At 48.8% G+C, this 22,933-nt stretch overlaps 1 protein-coding gene across 2 annotated transcripts in view; it reads left to right on the forward strand.

Moving 5' to 3' along the window:
• ANO10 (anoctamin 10) overlaps nt 1-21,501 on the forward strand; it is a 229,792-nt gene extending 208,291 nt beyond the window's left edge. For both annotated transcript variants that reach the window (XM_055321414.1, XM_055321416.1), the window contains one exon: nt 20,878-21,501. In XM_055321414.1, coding sequence (XP_055177389.1) covers nt 20,878-20,946 — 69 coding nt within the window. In that variant the 3' untranslated portion in view covers nt 20,947-21,501. The remainder of the gene's footprint in view (nt 1-20,877) is intronic.
• Nucleotides 21,502-22,933: the final 1,432 nt, after the last annotated feature.

Below are 22,933 nucleotides of genomic sequence, written 5' to 3' on the forward strand. Positions count from 1 at the left end.
CAGAATAACCAGCTGTTGTTTTGTCATTCTGCAATAATACTTTGGGGACTCCCATCTGTTTTGGATACTTCCTGAATTCTATGAATTTGATAAAATTTGGGAAGTTTGATAAAATAGGAAAGTGGCCATTACTTCACCCTTCAAAATCACTTAGGTACCAGAACATTCTCCTATATCATGTAAGAGACAGGCCTCGATTTTAGGAAATATTACTGATGTATTCAGGGGCCAAAAGGTATGTGGTCTGCAACTTACTCTCAAATGGTTCAGAAAAACAAAAAAAAAAAAATAGGGAATAATGAAGCAAATAAGGCAAAATGAAAGCAGTTGGCAAATCTGGTTAAGAGTACTTCTGACTCCCTAATACTGTGCATGCAATTTTTCTGCAAGTTTGAAATATCAAAATTAAAAGTTTAAAAAATAATTTGCAGACCCCTCCCCCAGACTTGCTAAATGAGAATTGCAAATGGGACCTGCGAAACTTGTTTTATGGAAGATCCTCAAATACATCCTGGTTGTCAGTAAGGTTTGGGACTAACTACATGAAAGTCGGCCTCATCTCATTCTTAAAGCTGTCTGCATAGAGCATCTGGAGCCCGTTGGACTTTGCTTCCTTGGGTAAACCAAGGTAGTCCCATAGTTCATGCCCTAACCACCACCTTTGGTTCTCCTTCAGCTATAGAATTGGCCCCTTGGAGGGAATGGGGTTTGGTGGTGAAGGGGGAGTCTAATTATACAGCCCAGGGAAGAAGGGAGATTCCCAGGATGTGTTTATGATCACTGTACAGGGCAGAAGCAGTGGGTCCCAGCACAGAACTGTCGAAGCACTTCCCACCACCCTGTGCCACACCTCAGAGCTCTGGAGCATGCCAGTGACCCACTCTGCCCTTGGGAGCCCACTCTGTCTCAGGGAAGCCAGTGGGCAGATGGCATCACACCAGCTCTCCCTTACATCAGGGTCCTCTGCTTGTGGGTGCATGTGAGGCCTGCCAGTCCTGCCTGCGGGAGGCCCATGAAGCTTCCCGGAAGTGTGCCTGGGATGCTGTGTCTTCAGAGAGTGGCGGGCATTCACAGGTTTAAGTGAGGCTGTGGGCCTAGAGGCTGCTGCCAGGTCCATGTGCTGGGCAGGTCAAAGAGAGAAAGAACTGCTTCTCTCACAGCGCCCTGCACAGCAGCCTGCCTGAGGGCACAGGAAGGGGACGGGGCAGGGCCCAGAGAGTCCTGGACCTGGGAAAGGGAATCCTGAGAGCTGGGCTCAAGGTCCAGTCCAGGTGTATCCACCTGGGAGCCAGAGACCCTGGGAGTCTCCAGCACTCTCCCAGGGGCTCCAAGTGCTTCGCAGCACTGGGGTCGCCAGCTGAGATCAAGTACCGTAGGGGGCTCAGTGGGACACAGCACCGGGGTTGCCTGCTGGGGTTGAGTACCGTGGGGGGGGGGTCAGTGGGCGCTACTGCCCTGATGACAGAGTTCCCTGGAGGGCAAGAGTGCAAGAACTGTGGGCAGTGCCCCTTTCTCACTGCATCTATTGGTGGCAGGCCTTTGCACCTGCTGAGGGCTTTGTTTGGAAATAGCTGTCCTCTCATTGCATGGAGGCCTGTCAACTCTGAGTCATAGCACTGTTTTGTTCCATTTCCGCCTTGTGGATGTTTTCCTCTGTGGTTAGGCCTCACTTCCTCCCAGCCCGGTCCAGCTGGCTGCTGCACTGTGCATGCCTGGGGCTGACTGGCTCTTCTAGCACACCAGGGAGGTCTTGATACTGATACTCGTTCGTTCTTGAAGATAAGGGTGCCGGGGCTTTGTCCACGATCTGCTGTTGTTAACTGTTGGGATGTTTTACCCTGCCCTTCCAGTGGTTTTTGTGCCCTTTCAGTTAAGCCTCCAGAAGTTAGAGCATTTATGCGTGTGCTTTGCCATATACTTACCCAGAATGCTCGGTTCCCAGGGCCAAAAACACACAGTGCAAACCACAACCTGGGACAACTGTTGGATTCTTATTTAGTGCAAGCTTGCTTTTTGGCTCATCCAAAACAACCTGTTTGTTGTTGAAACCCTGACTTGCTTCCCCCTCCTAGATGCATGTGAATGAACTGTGAATCAGCTGTGGGCTTTGCTAGGTAACCCAGAATCACTTCACTAGAACCTGACCACATGCTCCTAAAACATTTGTGCCCCCTTAACAAAATGACCTGCAGGTCATTCAGGGTAAGAGGCAAAAATCATGTGTATTTTATTACTTTTACCAGGGGTTCCCCTGTCAGCAAACAGCTTATCTCTTATGCTCTCTGCTGTTCTTGGCTTCACACAGAGACACAGAAGTAATAGTAGAGGAGGAACTAAATATTTGAAGGCATGTTTAATTCAACACCTATTAGGTGGGCCAGCTCATGTTTCTAAATAGCAAAGCAAGGAGACAGAGTCCTGATATTCTAGATACCAGGACTTGGTTAGACATTGCCTGCAGCCCTGTGACTTAGGCAGGATTGTGCTGGCTGACAGCTTCACCCAAACCGTGACTGTGATCTCTTCCAAAGGTCACACTAAATATGGCACTGATCACACAGGCTGGATTCCCATCTTTCTAGAACTTTCCAGATTCTGAAAAGTGTGTGATGGAAATGGGAGGAAGCCATTGCTGCTCAAAACAACATGAAATGCAGCCACATTTTTAGACCTGGAAGCAATGAGTAGAACCAGATGGAGTTGGAATGAAGTATTTGGTGCTAACTTTTGCAGTGATTTTTAGGAGCCTCATGAAGTGCCGTTTTACAACTTCTCTCTCTCTCTTTGACGTGCTCATCTGAATGTGGTATGTAGACAGAACTGCAACATTTTAGTCTTAGCTTTTCTCTGAATTTGCAAACTTTTTTTTTTTAACCAAATTACACCTGAATTGGCCTTATCCAAAGAACCAAGAACATCTTCTAAGTACATCTGTGCAGTTAGGGCCCAAGAACAATCAGAACTTTTGTATTTCCATTAGATGGACAAATTGAACCTGTGGTATTACATACAGAATAATAAAGTAGCTGTTATTATATTTCTGTTATTTTGGAGAGAATCCAAAAGAACCTTTGGAATATGGTCAAAAACAGGGATTTTCCCATGCATTTGTACCTGCTGCCTTTCAGTGCCCTACTGGTACCTGGGAGCGCTACTCTTCAAGGCCCATGGGGTACATGTATAATGCACTAAGTGGCTAAGCGTGGATTGGTTCCATAATTAATTTCAGTGAAACTCTGTAGTCATTGCAATTTGGAAAACCCCATCTCGGCTCATATAACACCAACACGTACCAGGCCACGTCTCCCCCTAAGCATGAGCACATTCGGGAGAAACCTGACGTGGTCTGACTAGACTGTATGTGGGGTGTCAGCCATGAATGCTTGTTTCTTAATCCAGACTCTGTGTTCTGGTCACACAAGGGTCTTAGATTTCTTTGGGCTCAAAGACATTTGCAAAAAGAAAAAACTTTCTTCCTCAAAGAAGTGATGAACTTCATGTTTGTATTATATTTTTAAACAGTATAAAAAATAGATATGAACTTAAAAAAAATCATCCAGGCTACTACTGATCCACCTGTTACAGAGTCTGACCTGGACCCCTCCATCTGGAAGAGAGTTCATGGAAAGAGAGTGGTTGGACAGAGGTGGTTTGGTGCTATGGATGGATTTCAATGGCCTGTTGTCACCAACTGAGAAAGCGTTGTGTCACTTAAGTTCTAGGTTTCAGGAAACACTGACAGCCCAGATGTGCTAAAGACCCTGTGATACAGCAGTGAGGTGTGTTCAGTGATTCCCATCACCCTGTTTTTAGCCGTCGGTGTTGGTTACGATTGCAGCCACTCACCCAGGAGGGGATATAAAGTGATAGAAAGTAAAGTGAAATAAAAGATGTGAAAAGCAGGAATTTTTCTATTAATGAGGTTTATAGATGGGAATAAGGAGACATTTAGCTGCTCTGAGGGAAAGAGTGTCAAGTGAATGAAGGCTAGAGTGCCTGCTTTCTGCTGACGATGTTTTTGTTGGAGAATAAGATCAAATGTGATCAAGTAGACCATCCCTGGCTCCAGCTTTGCCCAGGCTTCTCAGGAGGGGCACCGATGGTGGCAGTCCTGCTGGCCCCCACCACGGGACCTAAGGCTGCTATTCTTACCTGCTGGGGATGGGGCCCTGCCCCCCAGAGTGTAGGGAACATGCCAGTCTCTTAGGGAATGGAGGCAATGTGGAGTTGTAAAAATCATAGTCAATGTTATAACTGTTGGTTTGGTTTTAGTCATATTATTGATTGTGAAATACTAGATTGATGGAGGATAGTGATGTCTGTGTTTATCAAAGAGCCATAGAGTGTTTAGATGGAGAGAAACAACCTCTCTACCCTCGGAAGATCCTAAAGGCGGGGGGTGGCACTGTGCTCTCTGTGTGGCCTGAGTTTGGGCCTGTGTTTTACTAGCATCTTTCTTTCTTGTCTTTGGTGATGGGTGAGGTGTGTCTGAAGGCTGGAACCACTCTGCAGCAGATGGGAGCCCTTTCCATGCCTGCACACCCACGGGGCCCCCATGGCAGGTGCACAGAAAGGGTACAGGGACCTCTTGGGGCAGAGATGGCAGCTCACCCTGTGTAGCCATTGTCTCTCTCCTGGTTCGCAGCGATGGCACTGTTTTCTTAGATTAAAGGTTATTCCCCCCTTAATATTTAAATAAAATGTTTATTTTAATTTGAAAAAAAAGCTTTGGTTGAAACCCCAGTGTGGGCAGTAGACTGTCTCCTACATTTAATTCAGGGGACCGTTTACCTCAGCCCTTTATTTTCTAAATTGTCTGGGTTTTGCTTCATGCCACAGCGAAATCCTGACCCTACCACCCCTTGACTCAGGACTCCCGATGAGCGCTCTGGGTTCCCTCTGACCGACCGCCACACCACCCCTTCACCCCCAGTTGGGATCCTGTTAGAGACCTTTGATTTCCCTGGTTAATCAGTAGTATTTATTTCTATTCTTTGGGCTCCTAAGCCTTTGTGTGTCACCTTGGCCCAACCCAGTATTGAAGTTTCAGTTGCTGGGTCTCTGTCTAAATGCCACCTAGCCACAGCTTTCACTGAAGGAGCTGGTGGGAATGTTCTTTGAAGCAGCCACTGGTGATTACTGTCCTTTTTTCCCTCTGCGTGTGTCCTCTGGCCTGTGTCCTGCTCCACTCACAGCCTGAACCCTGAGCCCTGGGATGTCCCTGCCTATCAACCTAGGACCTGTAGATAAAGATGAGAACTGACCAGGTTGACATTTGCCTTGGCTGGTCACAAACTCCCCTGGGACTCATCTCCTAAAGGACCCTGGTGACCTGTGTGTAAGCTTTTGCAGTGAGAAAAGAACACTGCCTCCCTCCTTAGCTCCCAGGGCTTCCAGACAAAGGGAGTTACATCCTGATGGCTCTAGCACATCTTTCCTGTGGTCAGATCAGGAGTGGGCCATTTCCTAAATAGGTGACACTGAAAGTTTTGTCGTAGAAGTTGCTCATGCCGACCAGACGCTCAGTCATCTGGGTGATCTGAAGAGCTTGGTAAAGTGACATCACTGGTGTGCCAGTATCATCGGCTGATGAAAAGCAATCAGATCCTCCACCTCCATCTCTTCTGATAAATAGCCCTGGACCATACTGTAGCAGAGGGAGGAGATGGAGGGCTGCCTCCTTCACTTCACTGTACAAAGTAACATTACCCCTAGAGATATAGTTATTTCAGTGAAAGATGCCTTAAAAAAATAACTCAGTGTATTTTTTTATAATAAATTTATTTTTTATTGGTGTTCAATTTGCCAACATACAGAATAACACCCAGTGCTCATCCCGTCAAGTGCCCCCCTCAGTGCCCATCACCCATTCACCCCCACCCCCCGCCCTCCTCCCCTTCCACCACCCCTAGTTTGTTTCCCAGAATTAGGAGTCTTCATGTTCTGTCTCCCTTTCTGATATTTCCTACCCATTTCTTCTCCCTTCCCTTCTATTCCCTTTCACTATTATTTATATTCCCCAAATGAATGAGAACATATAATGTTTGACCTTCTCTGATTGACTTACTTCACTCAGCATAATACCCTCCAGTTCCATCCACGTTAAAGCAAATGGTGGGTATTTGTTGTTTCTAATGGCTGAGGAATATTCCATTGTATACATAAACCACATCTTCTTTATCCATTCATCTTTCGATGGACACCGAGGCTCCTTCCACAGTTTGGCTATTGTGGACATGGCTGCTAGAAACATCGGGGTGCAGGTGTCCCGGCGTTTCATTGCATCTGAATCTTTGGGGTAAATCCCCAACAGTGCAATTGCTGGGTCGTAGGGCAGGTCTATTTTTAACTCTTTGAGGAACCTACACACAGTTTTCCAGAGTGGCTGCACCAGGTCACATTCCCATCAACACTGTAAGAGGGTTGGTTCCCTTTTCTCCGCATCCTCTCCAACATTTGTGGTTTCCTGCCTTGTTAATTTTCCCCATTCTCACTGGTGTGAGGTGGGATCTCATTGTGGTTTGGATTTGTATTTCCCTGATGGCAAGTGATGCAGAGCATTTTCTCATGTGTGTGTTGGCCATGTCTATGTCTTCCTCTGTGAGATTTCTCTTCATGTCTTTTGCCCATTTCATGATTGGATTGTTTGTTTCTTTGCTGTTGACTTTAATAAGTTCTTTATAGATCTTGGAAACTAGCCCTTTATCTGATATGTCATTTGCAAATATCTTTCCCCATTCTGTAGATTGTCTTTTAGTTTTGTTGACTGTATCCTTTGCTGTGCAAAAGCTTCTTATCTTGATGAAGTCCCAATAGTTCATTTTTGCTTTTGTTTCTTTTGCCTTCGTGGATGTATCTTGCAAGAAGTTACTGTGGCCAAGTTCAAAAAGGGTGTTGCCTGTGTTCTCGTCTAGGATTTTGATGGAATCTTGTCTCACATTTAGATCTTTCATCCATTTTGAGTTTATCTTTGTGTATGGTGCAAGAGAGTGGTCTAGTTTCATTCTTCTGCATGTGGATGTCCAATTTTCCCAGCACCATGTATTGAAGAGACTGTCTTTCTTCCAGTGGATAGTCTTTCCTCCTTTATCGAATATTAGTTGACCATAAAGTTGAGGATCCACTTTTGGATTCTCTATTCTGTTCCATTGATCTATGTGTCTGTTTTTGTGCCAGTACCACACTGTCTTGACGACCACAGCTTTGTAGTACAACCTGAAATCTGGCATTGTGATGCCCCCAGATACGGTTTTCTTTTGTAAAATTCCCCTGGCTATTCGGGATCTTTTCTGATTCCACACAAATCTTAAAATAATTTGTTCTAACTCTCTGAAGAAAGTCCATGGTATTTTGATAGGGATTGCATTGAACGTGTACATTGCCCTGGGTAACATTGACATTTTCACAATATTAATTCTGCCAATCCATGAGCATGGAATATTTTTCCATCTCTTTGTGTCTTCCTCAATTTCTTTCAGAAGTGTTCTATAGTTTTTAGGGTATAGATCCTTTACCTCTTTGGTTAGGTTTATTCCTAGGGATCTTATGCTTTTGGGTGCAATTGTAAATGGGATTGACTCCTTAATTTCTCTTTCTTCAGTCTCATTGTTAGTGTATAGAAATGCCACTGATTCCTGGGCATTGATTTTGTATCCTGCCATGCTACCAAATTGCTGTATGAGTTCTAGCAATCTTGGGGTGGAGGCTTTTGGGTTTTCTATGTAGAGTATCATGTCATCGGCGAAGAGGGAGAGTTTGACTTCTTCTTTGCCAATTTGAATGCCTTTAATGTCTTTTTGTTGTCTGATTGCTGAGGCTAGGACTTCCAGTACTATGTTGAATAGCAGTGGTGAGAGTGGACATCCCTGTCTTATTCCTGATCTTAGGGGAAAGGCTCCCAGTGCTTCCCCATGAGAAGGATATTTGATGTGGGCGTTTCGTAGATGGCTTTTAAGATGTCGAGGAAAGTTCCCTCTATCCCTACACTCTGAAGAGTTTTGATCAGGAATGGATGCTGTATTTTGTCAAATGCTTTCTCTGCATCTAATGAGAGGATCATATGGTTCTTGGTTCTTCTCTTGCTGATATGATGAATCACATTGATTGTTTTACGAGTGTTGAACCAGCCTTGTGTCCCGGGGATAAATCCTACTTGGTCATGGTGAATAATTTTCTTAATGTGTTGTTGGATCCTATTGGCTAGTATCTTGTTGAGAATTTTTGCATCCATGTTCATCAGGGATATTGGTCTGTAATTCTCCTTTTTGGTGGGGTCTTTGTCTGGTTTTGGAATTAAGGTGATGCTGGTCTCATAGAACGAATTTGGAAGTACTCCATCTCTTTCTATCTTTCCAAAGAGCTTTAGTAGAATAGGTATGGTTTCTTCTTTAAACGTTTGATAGAATTCCCCTGGGAAGCCATCTGGCCCTGGACTCTTGTGTCTTGGGAAGTTTTGAAGACTGCTTCAATTTCCTCCCTGGTTATTGGCCTGTTCAGGTTTTCTATTTCTTCCTGTTCCAGTTTTGGTAGTTTGTGGCTTTCCAGGAATGCGTCCATTTCTTCTAGATTGCCTGATTTATTGGCGTAGAGCTGTTCATAATATGTTTTTAAAATCGTTTGTATTTCCTTAGTGTTGGTAGTGATCTCTCCTTTCTCATTCATGATTTTATTAATTTGAGTCTTCTCTTCTTTAATAAGGTTGGCTAATGGTTTATCTATCTTATTAATTCTTTCAAAGAACCAACTCCTGGTTCTGTTGATCTGTTCCACAGTTCTTCTGGTCTCAATTTTGTTGAGTTCTGCTCGAATTTTAATTAACTCTCTTCTTCTGCTGGGTGTAGGATCTATTTGCTGTTTTTTCTCTAGCTCCTTTAGGTGTAAGGTTAGCTTCTGTATTTGAGTTCTTTCCAGTTTTTGAATGGATGCTTGTATTGCAATGTATTTCCCTCTCAGGACTGCTTTTGCTGCATCCCAAAGATTTTGAATGGTTGTATCTTCATTCTCATTAGTTTCCATGAATCTTTTTAATTCTTCCTTAATTTCCTGGTTGACCCTTTTATCTTTTAGCAGGATGGTCCTTAACCTCCACATGTTTGAGGTCCTTCCAAACTTCTTCTTGTGATTGAGTTCTAATTTCAAGGCGTTATGGTCTGAGAATATGCAGGGGACGATCCCAATCTTTTGGTATCGGTTCAGACCCGATTTGTGACCCAGTATGTGGTCTATTCTGGAGCAATTTCCATGTACACTTGAGAAGAATGTGTATTCAGTTGAGTTTGGATGTAAAGTTCTGTAGATATCTGTGAAATCCATCTGGTCCAGTGTATCATTAAAGCTCTCGTTTCTTTGGAGATGTTGTGCTTAGAAGACCTATCGAGTATAGAAAGCGCTAGATTGAAGTCACCAAGTATAAGTGTATTATTATCTAAGTATTTCTTCACTTTGGTTATTAATTGTATAGTATTTGGCAGCTCCCACATTCGGGGCATATATATTGAGGATTGTTAAGTCCTCTTGTTGGATAGATCCTGTAAGTATGATATAGTGTCCCTCTTCATCTCTCACTACAGTCTTTGGGGTAAATTTTAGTTTATCTGATATAAGGATGGCTACCCCTGCTTTCTTTTGAGAACCATTTGAATGGTAAATGGTTCTCCAGCCTTTTATTTTCAGGTTGTAGGTGTCCTTCTGTCTAAAATGAGTCTCTTGTAGACAGCAAATAGATGGGTCCTGCTTTTTTATCCGTCTGAAACCCTGCGCCTTTTGATGGGGTCATTAAGCCCGTTCACGTTCAGAGTTACTATTGACAGATATGAGTTTAGTGTCATCATGATATCTATTCAGTCCTTGTTTTTGTGGATTGTTCCACTGAACTTCTTCTTAAAGGGGAATTTTAAGAGTCCTCCCTTAAAATTTCTTGCAGAGCTGGTTTGGAGGTCACATATTCTTTCAGTTCCTGCCTGTCTTGGAAGCTCTTTATCTCTCCTTCCATTTTGAATGAGAGCCTTGCTGGATAAAGTATTCTTGGTTGCATGTTCTTCTCATTTAGGATCCTGAATATATCCTGCCAGCCCTTTCTGGCCTGCCAGGTCTCTGTGGAGAGGTCTGCTGTTACCCTAATATTCCTCCTCATGAAAGCCAGGGATTTCTTGTCTCTTGCTGCTTTAAGGATCTTCTCTTTATCTTTGGAATTTGCAAGCTTCACTATTAAAGGTGTTGAACGGTTTTTATTGATTTTAGGGGGGATCTCTCTATTTCCTGGATCTGAATGCCTGTTTCCCTTCCCAGATTAGGAAAGTTTTCAGCTAGGATTTGTTCAAATACATATTCTGGCCCTCTGGCCCTTTCGGCGCCCTCGGGAACCCCAATTAAACGTAGGTTTTTCTTCCTCAGGCTGTCGTTTATTTCCCTTAATCTGTCTTCATGGTCTTTTAATTGTTTGTCTCTTTTTTCCTCAGTTTCCCTCTTTGCCATCAACTTGTCTTCTATGTCACTCACTCGTTCTTCCACCTCGTTAACCCTCATCGTTAGGACTTCTAGTTTGGATTGCATCTCATTCAATTGATTTTTTAATTTCTGCCTGATTGGATCTAAATTCTGCAGTCATGAAGTCTCGTGAGTCCTTTATGCTTTTTTCTAGAGCCACCAGTAGCTGTATAATAGTGCTTCTGAATTGGCTTTCTGACATTGAATTGTAATCCAGATTTTGTAACTCTGTGGGAGAGAGGACTGTTTCTGATTCTTTCTTTTGAGGTGAGGTTTTCCTTCTAGTCATTTTGCTCAGTGCGGAGTGGCCAAAAACAAGTTGTATTGGGAAAAGGAGAAAAAGAGAGGAGAGTAAGAAGGAAAGAAAAGAGAAAAAGAAAAAAGGAAAAAAAAGAAAAAGAGAAGAAAAAGAGAAAGAAAAATGAAAGGGAAAAAAAGGGGTTGGGGAAGCACAAACAGAAAGAAAAAAAAAAAACAACAAAAAACACGGGGGAGTATCTTCTGATTCTGTGTACTTTAAGTCCCTTGACTTCCTCTGGAATTGGTCCCTCTAGCTGGTCTTCTGAGGGAGGGGCCTGTTGTGCTGATTTTCAGGTGTTAGCACTTGGGGGAGCTGCTCTGCCCCTGCCTGCTGCAGGGCTCAGTGGGGGTTGTTTACCCCGTGAGGCCCCAGGAGGAACAACCGCAGTGGCTAGGGCCAGCTCTGCAGCCTGGAGTCAGCCTCCGCAGTAACTACGGGGCTCTCCGTCCGCAGGGCCTGGAGGCTCCGGGGCGGGGCCGCTGATCTGCTCAGCTCGGGGCAGGAGCGTCCTTGCTGTCCTGGGCCCTCCCGGCCTCTGCCTGTCCTGGAGGGAGGCCGGATCCTGGGCTGTGTCCCGGCGCCCTGTGCTCCGGGGCCTGCGCTGTTGGATTCGCGCTCCCGCCCCGCAGCCCCCTCCGCGGAGCCGCCGCCCGAGCCCCTCCGAGCTGCTCCGGGCCCTGCCGTGCGCGCTGCAGCCCTTAGGGAGCTCGGCGCACTCTCCCGGGGCGCAGGTGTCTGTTAGTGTCCCCGGGAGCCCGAGGGCACCCCGCCCTCCTGGGTCCTGCTCTAACTCCCTGCGGGCCCCTTTCTGCCCGGGAAGGTTGGTGCAGCTCCTGCTCCTCCGGGATGGGGCTCTCCTGTCCTGGGGACACTCGCCCCGGCCTCAGCCCGGCTCCTCGCGGGGCCCCTCCCCCTCGGAGGCCTTTTGTTCCTTTATTTCTTTTTCCCCGTCTTCCTACCTTGATAGAAGCGTGAACTCCTCTCACTGTAGCATTCCAGCTGGTCTCTCTTTAAATCTCAGGCCGAATTCGTAGATTTTCAGGATGATTTGAAGGTTATCTAGGTAATTTTTGGGGACAGGTGATTTGGGGACCCTGCTCTTCCACCATCTTGCCTCTCCTCCTAACTCAGTTTATAAAATCGTTTAGTCATTCATCCTATTTTGAGGCAAACTAATCACCATGCATTTTTTTAAAATATTTTATTTATTTACTTGAGAGAGATGTGGAGAGGGGAGGGGAGCAGAGAGGGAAGGCGAGGAAGGGAGAAAGAATGAATCCTAAGCAGACTCCATGCTGAGCATAGCCGACAGGGGACTCAATCTCAGGACCCTAAGATCATGACCCAAGCTGAAACCAAGTGTCAGACACAACTGACTGAGCCACCCAAGCACCCCCACCATACTCCTTTTACATGGTTATCTGCCAAAACACAAAATGCTTTTTTCCCTTTTCTCATACAGAATTGGTGGCCCCTTCATCTGACCTTTGTGATTTGCCAAGGATACCTATCCTGTGTGTCTTCTTCACCCTCCCTATTATCACCCTCTTTATGTGGTCATGAGCACACAGTGGATGGCCATTCAAGAAGTACTGATTGTTTTATCTTTATATTATTTCCTTATCATTACTCATAGCTTGATTTTGATCTCAGCCTCTTTTTATTTAAAATGAGATTTTGGGGGGTGGGGTACCACTGTTTATTAGAGATTTCCCATGGCTCATTTGAACTTAACTGTATTTACTTCTATTTTTTTTTTTAGTGTAGATTCTCTTGTTTTTTTTTTAAATTTTATTTAAATTCAGCATATAACTGAATTTATAACATAAATATATACATATAACATATAACAACATATAACATATGTTATATGTTACATATATAACAACATATAACAACATATAACACCCAGAGCTCATCTCATCTCATCATGTGCCCTCCTTAATGCCTGTCACTCAGTCACCCTATCCCTCCACCCCCTCCCCTTCTGCAACCCTGTTTTCCCCCCAGAGGTAGGGGTCTCTCATGGTTTGTCTCCCTCTCTAATTTTTCCCACTCAGTTTCCCTCCCTTCCCTTGGGATCCTTTTCACTATTTCTTATTATGCCCTGTATGAGTGAAAGCATATGATAATTATCTTTCTCTGTTTGACTTACTTCACTCAGCATAATATCCTCTGGTTCCATCCACATCAATGTAAATGGTGGGTATTTGTCCTTTCTGATGGCTGAGGAATATTCCATTGTATACATAGACCACATCTTCTTTATCCATTCATCTTTCGATGGACACCGAGGCTCCTTCCACAGTTTGGTTACTGTGGACATTTCTGCTATGAACATTGGAGTGCAGGTGTTTGGTGTTTCACTACATCAGTATCTTTACAGTATACCCAGTAGTCCAATTGCTGAGTCACAGGGTAGCTCTATTTACAATGACACTTTTGTTGCACAAATTCTGTCTGCATTGGACCTGATGCCCCATGGTAGGCTGTGCCACCCCAGACCTAAAGGGGGCAGGGTTAAGCGCCCTCCCCCAGCCCGCTGCTGTGCCATCCCTCGATGTGGGTCCCCAGGTCCTCCAGGGCCCTCTCTCCTTATTCTCCACACTTGGGTCTGGATGTGTCCAAAATACATCCATTCAATTCAGCTGCCTTTTAAGCAACATGTTACCAGTTTTCTCACCTCATCTAAAGAAGGAGACATCACTTATTTTAACCTTGGTGGTTCCTGAATGACGCAGGGACTATATGTGTACTCTCCTTCCCATGCCCAGTGAATTGCACTTTGTTGCCAGATTTAGGTCCTGGTTCTTTCCGGTGCTGGATGCTCTCGTTAGTGGTGTGCCAGTCACTAGCCTTCCCGTGTTTGAGCTGTTTGAGCACTTGCAATTTTGCCTATTAGCATTCCTACAGCATTTTCCATGTTTTCTGGTTCTTGTGCCCTTCAGAGGCCTTTCCTTCTAAAAGAGAAAAAAAAAATCCAAGGACTTCTGTCTTTAAATTTTTAACTTGTCCTTCCTGGAGTTGTAAGCAACTTTTTAAAATCTTGCTCAAATTTGTGCTTACAGTTCAGGATAGGCGTTAGCGTGGTGGGTTCTAGAGCCAGACTCCCCTGGCTTAGAAATGTAGCAGAAAATCTCTGACAGGACAGGACAGGACAAAATTTAAGCCTCACCAAGAATCAAAAACATCTCAGCAGACCCTCTTAAGATGGAAGTGTGATCCAGCTGAACCTGAAGCTCCTGGCACAGGTGGCTGGGGCAGAAAGATGAGTGATGTTAAAACAGTGCAAAGCCAAAAGTCCATCAGCAGGCTGGGCTCAAGCCTCCTGTGAGCTGTGTGACCTTCTCAGTGTCCCCAGTCCTCAGTTCCATCTTTAGCATCATGATAATGGTAATTTTCTCATAGGGTGGTTCTGAGGAGCACATGGGTAAATACATAGACTTTAGAACAGTATCCAGTATGTATTATGATATAACTGCTGGTCACAATTTAAGTTACACAAAAATAATAGAATGTGACAGACATTAAAAGTTGTATCAGTAAAGTAGGAGGAGAAAAAAGGGTTGGATATAAGCACAATTAGAAATGTACGAAATGGGCAGGCAGGGAATAAGCTGCCAAGGATTACATGAAGCTGCTACAGAAAATATGCATGAAGCATGGGACTGGTGCTCTGAACATACCTACCTGTGTTCGCAGCCCATGGTAAACCATCTAGATGGAGTGTGCTCATCCCATTCTGAAAGCCTGAGTGCCAATGAAGGGTCTGCTACATTCATTGCTTAGTGATTTCATGTGAATTTTGGGTAAATGGAAATGCAGTCTGCATGTAGGGCCCAGAACTCAGAAAATATACCAGAACCCACTGATGGAATGTGGAAGGACAGAGGCCATGTGCAGCCCTGAGGAGGGCTTTCTGCACTTCCCAAACCCAGTGAGGTGGGCCACTATCTCATCAGTTTTGCTTTATCATTTTTGTTTGCATTTAGCACCTTTTAGCCACCTCTAGAACTTCACAGCATAGGCAGATAGATCATTTTAGTAACCCACGTTTCAGAGACAGCTGTGTCTAATCAAACGTATTTGACACCATATTCCAGAAGCCTCAGAATAAATGCATACCTGGGGATAGCTGGGAAACAAGCCTCTGCTTCTGCAGGCCCTCACTCTCTACAGAAAGTAAACTGCATTCTCAGGGTATCTGTGGCATTTTCCTTCCAAGAGCCTTTAACTTCTGCTTTTGGAAATTTAGCTCTGAAACCCCATCATGCAGAGAAAACAGGACTCAATTATTTAAGAAGTAGATGTTAAAAAAAACTTTTTTGCAGTTAAATTGACTATATGCTCTCCAGAGTCAGCTGGTGCAGTTAATGGACTTGTGCCCCCATTGGGTGAACCGACCATGGCCCCTGGGCCTTAGAGCCTCTTTGGAGCTGGGTTTTGATCTTGGAGGGTTTTATTTCCAGCTGGGATCAAGCTGGTAATCTGGCAAGCTTCCTGGTAGCCCTGACTTTCCTCTTCCCTCCACCTCCCTGGCTGTAATCGCAGACCACCTGAGCCACACCTGGGGGGGTTCGGGGGGACCCGAGATCCCTGTTCCCACTGAGTCACAATCCTAAGGGGCCCAGACCAGCATCACTACCAGGTAAGGTAACTGGGACTCCGAATGAAATCCTGGGACTGGAAAGCTCACACTGCAGTGTGTTCTCTGGGATCCCATGCGTGTGACAGACAAATAAATATGTAGTCCAGATAGTGATGCTGACTTGGGGAACAGGAACGTGCCTCATTTACACACCCAGAGAAGGGGGTTATTTCCCAGGTCACTTGTCATGCTCAGTGGGGGCTAAACCGCAGTCTCGCTGGCTGTTGCTCTGGGCTCCAGGCTGTGGTCCTTCTTCATGGCTCCAGTTCAAGGTCCTGCACTGCAGGCCATGGGCACAGAGTCATGCCCCTGCTCCAGAGAGTACACGCTAGGTAAGAGGGAACATCGAAGCTGGGAAAACCCTCATATTAACATGCCACACAGAGATGATGTGAGTGCAGTGCAGGAATTCCAGTGGAGGGTGACAGTGACATGCAAGCCTCTCTGGGCTGAGGAACCTGGGGTTTAGTCCAGGACCTATGGGAAGCCTCTGTGTTTGCACATGTGTGTCCCCTGTTTTAAAACCTGGCTTGGAAAAAAAAAAAAAAACCTGGCTTGGGGTGCTTTGGGATGGTGTCAAGAAGTCCTAGAGGCCAGCAGTGGGCTCAGTGGATGTGCTTGGTGGATGGGGTTAGCGGGCCCTGCGGCCAACTGTAGACACAGGAGGAGGACACAGAGGCATCCCCTCACCAGCTCAAGTTTTGATGTGAGCAACCAAGTGGTAGTGGCCCCTGACATGGGGTGGATGGGAGAAAAGCTGGTGGCTGGGGTGGGGATGTGGGACTCAGAGGCCAGCATGTCTGACAGTCATCTGCCTTCACATGTTTTCATCAGATGTTGAAATGAAGCAGGTGCTCTGGAGGGAAAGGTGACATATGTCATGGCCCCAGGAGCGCCCAAGGTTCCCCAGGCGCCACTGCCCCTGCATCCACTGATGTGGGACTTAGAGAACCCGAAAGCATTGCCAGGCCCAGGGCATTTCATCGTTATATTAGAATATGTCCAAAACACTGCTTATTTGAGGGAAACTTTCTTTTAGATGTAATAAATAAAAAATATTGAGGCACCCAGCTGTCTCTGTCAGAAGAGCATGTAACCCTTGATCTTGGGGTTGTGAGTTTGAGCCCCATGCTGGGTATAGAGATTACTAAAAGAAATTAAAAAAAAAAAGTTTTTGTGAAATGTCCCACCCACTCTTTACTTTTTTACCTGAACCGTCAGACCCTTGTTTAATTTTGCCCTGATTCTAGTGACATGACCGAAGACAAGTTGCTTAGCCTCAGCCTGGTCAGTGACACACAGAAAACCTCACTGGTGCTTACAGGGGGTGCACAGGCATAGCTGTGTGTGAGGGAGGCTTCCAGTTCTGCTCCTTCCTGCTCACCAGAGCTAGAGACAGAATCATCCTGGGGGAGCCCCGTTAAGTCAGAATGGAGGTGAGTAGGGGACCGGTGATGCCAGTGCTCTGTCACCAGGCCTGCATAGCCGAGACTGGCAAGATTTGGGGGAGCGGGGTGCTGCAGATGCCATTGCTGACCTGAACTGGCCTGAGAACACAGTTCCTGTCAGACCTGTTGCCCCAGGACGCCCTGGCCTGTGAAGGTAGCAGCTGACTCCAGGCAGCCACTGAGCTCTGCCCTGAGCCAGCTCCTGGCCAGTGGAGCTTCCAGTAAACAGGAAAAGATGAATGCACAGGCTCTTTTTGTCTGTCATCCGGGAGCTCCCAGAGAATGTCTCTGGGAGTAGTTGCTGCTTTTGAGGGGAAGGGGTAATGGAGTAGCTGCTAACAGATTTCAGATTGGGCAGGAATGTAATCCACTGGTTGTGGTTTCCTGAGTGCTGTGAATAGAAGGATCCCAGAGCTGATTGTGGGTTCAGCCAGAGAGTCTCTGCGACCAGTCCAGGAGGGGGCAGGGGCCATCTCAGGTCTGTAGAAAGGAAGCATTGTCTCAGGAAGCATGTCTCAGGAAGCATTTCTGTGCGTCTCTGCAGGGAAAAATGGGTCCAATTCTGCATACTTTCTTATGTTCAGCTGTGCATTTGGACAACACACTTAGTGATTAGGCTTCTCCTATAAATATTATTAATAGTGATGCAAGTCAGTCTATGCTTTTTAAAGAGGTATCTGGAGCATGAGTGTTTTAATGAGTCATGAATTGGGGAAGATTTCATTCTCTTCATTCTGATGCTTTCTGTAGGGAAGAAGTCAGCGCTATTATCCTGCTTGTATTTTTAGTAAGGTTTTAATTTAAGAATCCCTAAAGAAGCCAAGGTGTTTTTTGTTTTTGTTTTTGAAAGGGTTATGTTGCCCCCTTCCCACTACATCTCCCCAGGCAGGGCTGCTAAAAAGCAAAAGAAGTGGGCCCCAGCTACAGACCAACAAGTTCGTGTAGAGGCCTGAGTCTGCATTTAAGAGACTCTCCAGATTCTTAAGTGGCCACAGGACCAAACCGTCAATCAGGGTTCTTTCAGATTAGGAAGTCTGTGCTTCTGGAGTTCATTCTGCCAATGCTTGTCATCTGCCCCGAATAGAGGAGGAAGTGGGGAGCAGACTGGGTTGGGGCCCAGCCCCTTGGCACCTCTGCACCAGGAGGATGGGGTACTTCTTCACTGAGTTCGTGACAGCAGCTGGAGGGGATCTAGATCTGTGAGCAGTGCACAGCATCTGGGTTTCCTGAGAGAAGCTGCCTCAAGACACCGTGGCTTCTGACTCTGTCATTCAGGAGGATTGGCAGAGGTCTGCCCATTTGCAAGGACAGGTCTGGGTGTCACTCGCTGGTCTCAAAACCAGTTTAAGTCTCCCTCTGTGGCAAGCAGGCTGCTGCAGCTTGTTTCTTCTAAACTTCTTGGGTGTTTCTCTGGGCTTGAGCCACAGGTTTGAAGTTCTGCTTCTGCCACTGGCTCAGCATGTCCAGCGAGGAGGGCAGGAGACCCAGGGAGACAAGCCAGGCCTCTGCTGCCCTCACAGCCAGGGTACTCAGTCCTGCACTGGCAAAAGGTTGGTGAGCACAGGCCTTCCCGCCCACCATGGGCCCTCTTTTCTGTGGAGGGCACCAAGCTCCAGGAGGCAGATCAGGCCCTGTGGGACCCACCACTGAGGCAAAGGGCTGTAGGCAGGCTCAGCTCAACCCATCAGATGGAGGGGGCCTGGTCAGTGCACTTGTAGGGACAGGTACTCCTGGGCAGACTGCTCCTGCTGCCTGGGCTGGGGCGTGAGCGGGTGGTGGGGTCCCTGGCCATCATTCCAACCTTTGCGACCAGCAGCACAGCCAGTGCAGACAGCCACAACCTCCCAGACATCCCTCGTGCTCAGGAGCCACCCTGAGCAGGTAGGGAGGTAGTTCTGAACCACTCCCCTGGCCTGAGTGAAGCTCCCACCTTGAGCCAGGTTGATTAAGGGAGGGTTCCATCTGACAGCCTAGCTGCTATGGAGCGGGATGCCACTCCCAGGAGGTATGCACCTCTGCAATGCACCTCTGGAGTGCTTCACCTGCTGGCAAGCGGCTCCCAACAGTAGCCATGCTCATCATGTGACAGCAGGCTGCACCCTGCAGGGAGCCTTACAGACTCCTTTGGACGGAAACCCATTTTGATTTTCCTCCCCATGTGGAATGCTGAGGAAGCAAGGCTAGAAGATTCCATGACAAGCTAGGGACTATTTTATTCTCATTATAGTTCTAGTTTAGTTAAATTTATTTAGCCTTTAATTTCTTATAGTTACTGTCAAATTAGGAAATAAATTAATATTCTCTCATAAAAAGACATTTTAAAAGGTCTCGTAAGTATTAAATGACACCAGCTGGAAGAATCTATGGTGAATCCTGGCTGAAATAATCACAGTTTTCCCATCTGGGGATAGCTCACACCAGCAGTGAACAGGGAAAGTGGGCTCACAGGGGGACAGGAAGTAGCAGAAGAGGGATCAGATGCCAAACATGACTTCTAGGGGACTCTCAGGTGGCCTGGCAGTCCTGCTTCTGCAGGTCTGTGAACCAAATCAACCCATCAGCCTCATGCTGGCAGGTGAGGTTGTACAGATATTGTGACTGTGAGTCCTTCGGCCCACCTCAGCTCCCATGCCCACATCATGTACTAGGTCGGCCTGCTGCAATGCTCTGTCCCACACAAGAAGAGCTCACTCCCACCTGTCCCCTTCCCCATTAAGAGCCATCCCCTAAATCCTGTGTCCATGTGGACTAGCAAAAGCCCGGCAGGCCCCTCCCCAGCCCACGGGGTGAGCGGTGGCCCCCAAGCTCCCATCACTGTGCCCCCTGTGGTGGACAGGCCAGGCTCTGAGCAAGGAACCATCTGCAGTGAAATGGGGTCGTCCGAGATGCTGCAGATCGAAAGGATCCTCACGAGGGGAAATCGGGTTGAAGTAGAAGACAGATTATAGACTATGAACAGGACTGCTCTTAAGGAAACAGGGAGAGTGTGGCATTGGTGTCCAGCCTGGTGTGGTGCTTGGAGCTTCCGGGGGTGGGGGGGCAGCCAGATACCTGGAACACCAGCAGTGTTTGTGCTCAGAGTCTTGTTTTTCCCATCAGTAAATAACTGTTATCAAAAATCAGCGTGTGTATTTTAAGCCAAATTCCAAAGGAGCTATTAATTTTTTTCAACAAACAGGCAGAGCTACAGTGATATTTTCCATCACCCATGGGACAGAGGGGGCTGGGAGCTGTGGGGACCTAGGGGACTGTCCAGGGTAGGGGGCTCAGGACTGGGAGCAGCGGGACCTCCCCCACAAAGGCTGCCTTGTCCTTGGGTGTAGGCTCCTTCTGACCCTTCCCACTTGGCCTGGCCCTCAGGGGGACTTCACAGGATGTCCCCAGTGGTACTGGACGGCTCGATGGCTCAGGATGGTCCTATGGCTGTAGGGACAGAGGGCTGGTGAAATGTCTGCTGTTTTGGTGTAGCTGCTCTGGGCCAGGGACTTCATGCACAGTGACCCCACACACACACAAAGCCACCATGCAAAATGTGCACTGTGGCTCCCACTATGCAGATGTGGAAACAGGCTCATAGAGGTCAGCTTTCCAGGGTCACCAAGTTTACAGAGACAGAGCAAGAACTTGGCCCCAAGTCAGTACTCCAGGCCCCCTGCTCTGTCCTTTCCCCTCCCCTTGCCCTAGGGATCCAGGGAGAAGGACATTCCAGCTGCCTCGAGTTTCTGTATCTGTAGAATCCCCAGTGCACTAGTAGGTTCACACAACAGGACATTCCCAGCCCAGTCCTCCTGGCTCCCATCTCATCAGGGTCGGAAGCCCGGGCTCTGCACTCTCAGGAAGCCTCAGGCAGTATCAAGAGTGCTCCGGCTCCTCCTCAGGGTTCAGTGTGCTCTGATGGAGCTCAAGGGACACCATCACCCAGGGAGCCTGGGCCACCATCTGGGGGCCACCACTCAGGCTTGCATGGCTTACCCACTATTGTGTTCTCTCAACAGCAAATGAAGCTCATGGCCCAGAACCTGAAGGAGGAATCACAGGAAAGCAGTAAGAAGGAGGAGGCCTGAGCACCCGCCCAGGCTGCCTGGAGTGAGGGCAGAGGGGCACCGGGAGCAACAAAGTGGCCCCTGAACCCTGACCCCATGCAGGGCCACAAGAAGGGATGCCACGTGGCAGGCACCCTCCTCCATGTGCAGTATCCTGGTGAGGGCCAGGGGACAGGGCGGCCAAGACCTGGCCCTTCCTGGGCCCCCAGTCGGCCCATGCCTTCCCCCCCCTCCCCAGGCCCTGTTTGTCACCGCTGCAGCTGTCTGACCTCGCCCCAGAGCCTTGCTCCTGGGGACCACCACTCTCCATTCACCTCTCACAGCAACGGGCCCTTCCATGGGCTGGGCAGCTGGGCAGGGTGTGAACCCCCCAGACACACACACACACCCCACCCCCGGAGCTGGTCTGGGGCTTCCTGCTGAGCCTCACTTGAGAGGGAGGGTGTGCCTCCAGGCAGCGTTGCCAGCACCTGGACAGCTCTAAATGCCTCTCTCCTGTTCTGTTTTGCAGTATGTTAACAGACCCTTTTCTCAACAAAAAACAGAGTAACTGAGCTATTAAAGGCAACACTTACCTCTCTGACTCCTACTTACTGGACGGGGACTGAAACTCCCTCCCTTCTGAGATGAACCCTGGGTTGGGTCATTGAAGGGGAACCGTAGAGGCGGGGAGCTGAGAACCTCAGCTTGAGGCTGGGCACCTGTGTGCCACTTCCAAAGCCTGTGGCCTGGGCCTGGGCAGTTCTCAGGAGGTTCTGCTCTCACTGGAGCCTGTCCCCTCAAGGGGCCTGGCACAGGCCACTGGGGCTGCTTTCATGCCCATGGCACCAGGCCAAGGGCCAGCTGCCTCCCCTGCACCCTGATCCCAGGAAGAGGACAAGGGCCCCTGCCCAGGGGTGTCATCTGCTGTGAGGCTGCAGCCACATCTTTCACAGGCACATGGGTGCTAACTCGAGCTCAGGCCGCTGCCCTGGCCTCAATCTGACCACGAGGACCCCCCAGGAGGACAGAGCCTGGCGTTTGTCTCCTGCCAGCTGCCAAGCTCTGCCTGGTGCGGCAGCCCCCGCCCCCCGCTGTCCCTCACAGCCGGGCCACTGCGGACCTGTGGTCCCTTCTTCCTTCCACTGGGGGAAGAGCAGCCAGGAGGGGCCGGGGACCTTCCACTTCTAGACCCGTCTGAGTTGGGGGCCCTCCCTCCGTGTCAGGGCCGGGATGGCCTCAGCGGGGCACGCTGGGAGCCCGACTCCCACCCTCGTCTAGCCCCGGGGTCGTGGGCTTGGTCCGCGGCAGCCCTGGCACCGTCACCTCGGGGCGTTCGTGCTTGGTGGATGCCTTCCGGATCGTGGTGCTGTTCGGACGGGCCGGTGGACGGCCCCGCCGGGGCCCGGGCCTGTGCGGCGGGGAAGGGTCGGGGAAGGGGGTGGCGCCCGCGCCCTCGGTGCCCTCGGTGCCACCGCGGAGGCCGAGCTGGAGCAGGGGCGCGGCCCGGTGCTGAGGGGGCGCCCCCGGAGCCCAGAGCTGCCCCCGCCCCCCCCAGTTGGGCTCCTGTTCTCCGGGTCCTGCCGCCCCCCAGCCGGGGTCCTCATCCCCCCTCGGGCCTCCTGGGGTTCTCGGGGACGCCCCTGCTCACGTCCCCAGCCCCCTGCCCTGTGACGGGCGGCGCCGGGAGGGCCCGTGGGGGCAGAGGCGGGAGGCCCCGCCCTTGGAGGCGGCCCCGCGTTCCCGAGGCCACCGAGTCCCGACGCCACCGCGGGCACCCCGGGCACCCCAGCCGAGCAGCGGCCGGCCCGGGGCCACCAGTCCCGAGGGGCGGAACGGAGCCGGGGAGGCGCCCGGCATCTCTCCCCGCGGACGACCCCGCGCCCCCAGCTCGCCTCCCAGGCCCTCCTGGGGAGGTGCGGGGCGTCGGAGGGCCTTGGCCCTGGTGCTCGGCCCGCCTGGTGGGCTGCGAGCCAGCTCCCCTCGGGCAGGCAGCTCACGTGGAGCCCCGTGGCATGCCCGCCGAGCC

The sequence above is a fragment of the Nyctereutes procyonoides genome, unplaced genomic scaffold (genome assembly GCF_905146905.1).
Source record: "Nyctereutes procyonoides isolate TBG_1078 unplaced genomic scaffold, NYPRO_anot_genome, whole genome shotgun sequence".
In the NCBI taxonomy this organism is placed as follows: Eukaryota; Metazoa; Chordata; class Mammalia; order Carnivora; family Canidae; genus Nyctereutes; species Nyctereutes procyonoides.